General features: G+C 44.7%; 1 protein-coding gene across 1 annotated transcript in view; it reads left to right on the plus strand.

Annotated features, from left to right (window-relative positions):
* MYO16 (myosin XVI) overlaps positions 1 to 7,507 on the plus strand; it is a 418,223-nt gene that overhangs the window by 51,329 nt on the left and 359,387 nt on the right. The window contains exon 5 of the mRNA XM_006017262.3: positions 3,714 to 3,789. Coding sequence (XP_006017324.1) covers positions 3,714 to 3,789 — 76 coding nt within the window. The remainder of the gene's footprint in view (positions 1 to 3,713; positions 3,790 to 7,507) is intronic.

Consider the following 7,507-nt stretch of genomic DNA (forward strand, 5'->3'; position numbering starts at 1 on the left):
TGGGCCTGTCCAGCCATGAGGGGGCTGGCCTAAGCCTAGCCCCAGGGATCCTGACTGACCGCCTCTCCTTGCTTCAACTTGGGACTAACATTAGTCCCAAGTATTGGCAGCTGTCTCTGGCTTCAATTTAGGACTAAAGTTAGTCCCAAGGGCCAGTAACTTACTGTGCAGTAAATTTAAGATGGCATAAATACATATCTAGACAGCCTTTGAGAAACATTTTTCCACCCATTTTGCTCACTGATTGTGTCTCATATAGATGTACCCCAAACTAGCTTTAAGCTAGCTAGCTCAAGTACTGTTGTCACTGTATCCCTGATAATATGGAACTCAGTGTGGGCTGCAAGGAACCAAACTCAAGGAGCCACAACCCAACATAATTCAACATAATTCATTATTGACTTGTCTCTGTGCTCTGCTTACAGTGTGTGTGTGTTTTATCTGTACAATATTTCAATTATTCTGTAAGAGAAGAATTTATATCAGCAGTCTTCAAGGCTTCACTGATATATTCTAGGCAAATGAAAGACTGACCAAATGTGTTAACCTAGGTAGATGAAACAATCCTCTCTTTCTTTCAGTATCCCTTCCCCTTATTATACCTACAAAAAAAGTTAACTCCCTCGGTAACTTCTTTTTTAAAAGTAGAAAGCTAGTACTAATATTAATTAGCATTCAGCCACCTTCTATTTGTAAGTTTTTAATGTATAAGTATTTGTGTAGACCACAAGGGTTAAAATACATCATTTGACATATTTGTAGCTCTCAAGTGTATAGATTCATAAAATCTAATAATATCATTAAGATTTCATAGACATTCGGGCTGGAAGAGTCCCTGGAAGATCATCGAGTCCAGCCCCCTGCCCCAGGGGCAGGAAGTCAGCAGGGATCATAGGATCCCAGCAAGATAAACATCCAAATGTCTCTTGAAGGCGTTCAAAGTAGGTGCTTGAACCACCTCCGGCGGCAGTCTATTCCAAACCTTGGGGGTTCGGACAGTAAAGAAGTTCTTCCTTATGTCTAGCCTGAAACGGTCATGGAGGAGTTTGTGACCGTTTGACTTTGTCATCCCTTGGGGTGCTCTGGTGAACAGATGTTCCCCCAGATCCTGCAGATTAAGCATTAGAAGTCTTGTCACCTTAACCTGGTGTATTTTATTTATACCTCTCTTAACAGAAGAGATACCTACCTACTTCCCTCTTTGCTCATTCCCTTTGCTCTATCACTGTAATGTTTTTATACTGTAAATATTGTGCATTTTCTCAGTCATCCTTATTGTGTAGCACTAGGATACTAGTATATTCTAATAAAACTAGTATAGAAATCTTTTCATTGGTGTATAGAGCTCTGAGTCCCATGAAGAGATATGCCAGCTGAAAATTAACCTCTTGTTTCTAAAATATGTCAATCTAATGAATTTAAAACCAATGCAACATCATTGCATCTACTATCCAAGAGGAGGAACTATTAAGTGGAATTAGCAGTGACCTGAATGCTTTAGTCAGAATTATTTATTTGGCCTACTGTTCTGGCCAGAAAAGGAAGCCAGAAGCATAAGCTGAGGGGCTTGAATTAGTTTTAAACTTCAAGCATAATTCTTCACCATAATTCTGCAAAGAATATTTGCCCAATTTGTATGAACAGACAAGTATTTTACCCTTGTATTTTTGTAGTAGTTACTAGTCACTGCTCTTCTTTGCTATCATACTTGAATCAGTATTGTCCTCCTCATATTTATACTATTCTTTTGAAATTATGCCCTTTCTCTTGCACTCCTTTTTAAAAAAAAATCTTTTCCTTTTAGGCCAAGTTGCAGCTCTGCTGTTAGCCTACTGTTGGCATCCTAGCCATATCTCATTTCCCTTTTGGACTAGAGAAACTTTTCTACTCAGCCTACTTTTCACTTTGCTCACTCCCTTTGTGCTATTGCTGGGTTTGTTGTTTTTACCTTGTCACTGGGTACATCTACATGAGATAATTTGCTCGAGATTAGAGCAAATTACTGTGCAATGAGTGTCACTGTCTACATGTGCACATGCTTACTGAACAGTAATTTGCTCTAATTGCAAGTAAATCTGCTACCTGTAAATACAAATAGCAAATTTACTCAAGAGTAATTACTACGCAGTACAGCATGTGTAGACAGCCGACCAGGAGCAAATGTGCTCACAGTCAGCTGGACATTGTTGGCACTGGATGTGGACCCAGCCCTCATATCTTTGTTCCCGGCGAGCACAGCCCTCAGACCAACCACAACACCCGCCAGTTGATAATGAGTGAGTTTATTGATACAGAGTGATAACAAAAAAGCAACAATACAAACAATTCTATATCTACCAATCTATATCTAGGGCTGTCATGAGAATCAAAGTACATTTGGTCAGGCTGCAGGCTCCACCCTGAGGCTCTTTCTCTTAGGTGTCAGCAGTCTGGAGGTGGGATGCTGAGGCCAACAGCCCCCCTCCAGTGGGGTGGATGAGACAGGCTGCTGGTATGCCCTTGGTCCATGGTGGCCTTGTGGACCCTCTCCAGGAGACAGGGATGGGGATGGGGACCCCTCTCAGGGAGCAGAAGGAGGAGGGACAGGGAGGGATGAGAAGGAACAGGGAGAGACCCTTTGTTAATCTCAAGTCTCTGCTTTTGTATTCTCCTTCCCCGCCCCCTGATGACTCCTGATGACTCTTCATCCATAGTTATCTCCAACTGGTTGCCTCTCTGTAGCCTTCCGGGCCTTCTCCTATTTGGTCTGTTCCCCCAAAACTGGGACACAGGCCCCGCTCTGCTCTGGGGGCTTGTAGCTGGTGTCTCTTACCCTGTGTTATGGGACAGTATGGAATATACTTCCTCAGTTCTCAGGCTGTGCGTCTTTGTTGTGTTAGACAACCTGTCTGCTTTCAGGTGGTGATCTTATGTTATGGCATGTCCCCCCGCCACCCCCCAATTCTCAGGCTGTGTCCATCTGTTGGCCTTGTTGTGCTAGACAGCCCATCTGTTTTCAGGGCCATGAGAAGCTGTTTGTGTGTCTCCCAAGCTCTTTAGAAATCCATTTAACCCCTGCTGCTGATCTTGAACCCTTATAATGCATATATCTATACCTATAAGCCAATTCCCCCCAAAACCAGGTCTTTAAATACTGTTTCCAAGCCAACAGACATCAGGAGGTGAGAGATTGCTCCCTGCCACCAGGAGATGCCTGCTGCTGGAGTGGGCTCCCCCATCAGAGCTGAGGTGGTGACAAGGTCCCCCTGCCCAGCAGCAGGGTGTTTGCAGTACCTACTCTGCAGGCAGCTCCCAGGGGCAGGAAGCAATATCTCAGCCCCCTCCAGGAGACAGCTGTCTCTGGCCCTGTGTTCCCTACCAGCTCCTGGGCTAGCACCCAGGTGGATTGTACATCTCCCCCTAGCTTCTGAAGGGGGCCAGTGTAGGGCAGGTGGTGGGAGCAGACTGCTGCCATGGGCAGCAAATCTGCTACCGCTTCTCTGCACTTGGAGATGTCTGCCTGGGGTAAATTACTCTAAAATAAACATACCCCAGAGCATGGTGCAACTTGCAACAGGTATGGGGGTGACTGGAATAGGTAAAATATAGGAGTGAGACAGTTTTTCTTCTAGTTAGGAAGTATTGTATTAAGAAGACTTTTCCTTTTAAACTGTTATAACTGGTATTTGTGTAATGCTTCTGTCCTTTCAAAAATCTGCTTTTGTTCTTTCTAGACAAACCTTGTGAAATTGCTTTTGACGCATTGGGCCAACCCCCATCTTCTCAACTGCAGTAATGAAAGGCCTTCAGGTATGACCATTATCCCTCTTCCCTCCAAAATGCTTCTATCCTTAACTCATGTATGTTGTTGGCCTAGCCATTTGTGCAAAGAGGAAATTGCTTTTGTTTGTTTGTGTGCTTTTCTGGCAGAGTGTACCTAGCTTAGAAATTTTACTGCACAGTTCAACCACAGGAATTGCATTATTTAATTTTAAGAAGATTTAACCAAGAGGATACAATAAGTTATATGTCCATTGCATGTTGTCATAGTTGTTGTACATATTGCGCCATGCCTTTAATTCCTGGAAGCATGTCTTCATGCAAATACTTAAAAGAGCTTTTTGAATATTATAGAGTAGGATGATTTATTCAAGAATATGTATTTTTAAATGATAGTACCTTCTGTTATGGAAAACCATCTACAAAGTAAGAGAATATTATATGAAAAGATCCTTGCATAAAACATTGTTAATGTAACATTTAGCATTGGTGTTTTTAGCATATATTTGATTTTTTTTTTTTTTCTGTTGAAGATTGCTGTGTTTGGCATTGTTTTAGTTTTAGTAGCATCTAGAATGATGTGCTAAAATTATTGCGCGTCTATCTCCCTGATTCCTGAGGTGCAAAGGACAAGGAATTCATCCCTTTACACCTGATGGGAGCATCATGATCACTCAGTTATCAAAGAGTATTTTTTCCCAAAATGCTGCAACCCTTTCTTTCTCCATAGTTAACTGCTTTGGTCAGCTCTGCACCTTCATAACACCGACTGGCTCTATTGTTGCTATGGAGGCTTGCCTTTACACCTCCTCAATCTCTATCCTGTGATCAGCACATTACTTCTTTAGTATAAGTGGCTTTCCCATAAGGTAGCACCGTTACAGCTGGTGACTCATAGATTCATAGACATTACGGCTGGAAGGGACCTCATAAGATCATCGGATCCAGCCCCCTGCCCAAGGGGCAGGAAGTCAGCTAGGGTCAAAGGATCCCAGCAAGATAGGCATCCAAATGCTTCTTGGAAGTGTCCAGAGTAAGTACTAGCACTGCCTCTGGGGGGAGTCTATTCCAGGCCTTGGGGGCTCAGATAGTGAAGAAGTTTTTCCTTATGGCAGCCTAAAATGGTCTTGCATGAGTTTGTGACTATTTATCCTTGTCTTCCCTTGGGGTGCTCTGGTGAACAAGCATTTCCCCAGATCCTGATGCACACCCCTTATGTACTTAGCTAGCTCTTCCCTCTTTTTCCTTGGGGTGAAGGGCCTGGCAGTAGGAGTCAGTCTCCTATTCACCATCCCTGATGGCACACAACCTCAGCACTGCAGTCTGGATCTCCACTATCCAGCATTCCAGAGACTCCAATACGGAGCAAACCTCACAAGGGGAAGTGTCAGTGGTCCTGATCCCATTTGTCTAGAGTCATACCAGGCAGCCCCCTCAAGAGGCCAGGGGCTCTGTCTGAGTGGAGGCCAGAACCATAGGTTCTGTCTGGGTGGAGGCTTCAGAAGTACCAGAGGGGGAGGGGTCCAGTCATGGGGGGGGTGGATCTTTGGGGTGCAACGTGTCCCCACCACGGTACAGATAGTAGTCAGGACTACTACTATGCCACCCCTTCTCTTCAGGCTCACTGCCTAGAGCCTTGTGCCTCTCCTGCTCGCCCTCCTGCATGACCTCCCACACTAACTTGTGCACCAGGCCCAGAGCCCAACTATTTGCATGCTCTGTTTGCAAGGCTTCAGTTGCGTGGCTCCCTGGGGGGCTGGGCCAAGTAGAAGCCGGGGTGTGGTGGGGCATGACCCTCCTTGGCTTCTCTCAGCTGCCTCCCTACAGCTGTCTAACTCCCACCCACTGCGGGCCCCACTTACCTCCCAGGTGTGCTGGGGGTCAAGGTCAGGGTCTGTGCATCTGCTGGGGGTCCCTGAGGGGTCCTGGGCTCACGAGGGCACAGTGGGCTTCTGCTTGTGTGTCTCATTCCAGAGCTGAACCATCCACTTCTCAGAAGTAATTTATCCTGGGTGCATCTACACATGCCATTAATGTGCTTTAAGTTTACTGCACAGTAAAATAAGGTGCCGTAAGCTCTCCCCAAGAGCACGTCTACACATGTGCCCATCAGGATTAAATTTGCTCCCAATCAGAACAGTTCAGTGCAGGATAACTCCTGCCCTGCTCTGCTCCCCTACAGTGGAGGGGCAGAGGGGCTCCAGGCTCCTGGCTCCCTTAGGTGTCAGGTCCAGGATTGCAGGGGACACCAAGGTCAGGCCTGGGCTCCAGGCGGTTAATAGATTCATAGATGCTAGGGTCGGAAGGGACCTCAATAGATCATCGAGTCTGACCCCCTGCGTAGGCAGGAAAGAGGGCTGGGTTTAGATGACCCCAGCTAGATGCCTATCTAACCTCCTCTTGAAGGCCCCCAGGGTAGGGGAGAGCACCACCTCCCTTGGGAGCCCATTCCAGACTTTGGCCACTCTAACTGTGAAGAAGTTCTTCCTAATGTCTAGTCTAAATCTGCTCTCTGCTAGCTTATGGCCATTATTTCTTGTAACCCCCAGGGGCGCCTTGATGAGTAAAGCCTGTGCCCCCATGATGAACTTATAGGCAGCCACAAGGTCGCCTCTCAACCTTCTCTTGCGGAGGCTGAAGAGGTCCAGGTGCCCTAGTCTCTCCTCATAGGGCTTGGTCTGCAAGCCCTTAACCATACGAGTGGCCCTTCTCTGGACCCTCTCCAGGTTATCCGCATCCCTCTTGAAGTGCGGTGCCCAAAATTGCACACAGTATTCCAACTGCAGTCTGACCAGTGCCTGATAGAGGGGAATTATCACCTCCTTGGTTCTGTTTGTCATGCATCTGCTGATGCACGATAAAGTGCCATTAGCTTTCCTGATGACTTCGTCACACTGATGACTCATGTTCATCTTGGAGTCCACTAAGACTCCAAGATCCCATTCCGCTTCTGTACTACCAAGCAGGTCATTTTCTAGGCAGTAGGTATGCTGGACGTTTTTCCTCCCTAGGTGCAGCACTTTGCATTGCTCCTTGTTGAACTGCATTCTGTTGTTTTCTGCCCACTTGTAATATTTAACTTCACTCTAACTTTTATTGAGCTTTCAAATTGTTACCTAGTCTATATGTGTGTTGGAAGGGGGGAAAGGGGAGGATTAATTAAAGCAATGTTTCCATTAATGTAGGCCTTTAAACAGTCTCCCACAGAAATATATTTTGGGGAAAAAATAAATGAAATTCAAAACATGCAACATGAGTTCAGGCCTGCTGTCACTGATATATTGGTAATGATTAAGCAATTTTCATTAGATCATCATGAAAGCAATTTGCTACAGATAATTTCTTTAAAACCTCCCTTAAAGCAGAAAAATTAAAGTGGTCTGCTGGTTACATATTAAACCCCCCCCACAAACCTCCATTTTATGAATAACTGAAAAACTCTCTAAAAATATCTATGACATTATTGGTTAGTTCAATGACTTCCCTTTATTGCTGATAAATGGTTATTTACTTTGGCCTGCTTATTAACATTTACACTTTAAATTATTTTGACTGTGATATTCAGATAACCTTTTATAGAATTCTTCTATTATGACAACTAAGCACTATTTTAGTTTTCATGTAGTAAAAAAAAATCAGCATAGATTTCAGGCCAAGTGTTAATATTTTTTTTCATTTTTATTTCCAGCTAAAATGCAAGAATCTTTCATCTGTGGTGCTGTACACACACACACACACACACACACAC

Source organism: Alligator sinensis, unplaced genomic scaffold (assembly GCF_000455745.1).
Source record: "Alligator sinensis unplaced genomic scaffold, ASM45574v1 scaffold288_1, whole genome shotgun sequence".
Classification (NCBI taxonomy): Eukaryota; Metazoa; Chordata; order Crocodylia; family Alligatoridae; genus Alligator; species Alligator sinensis.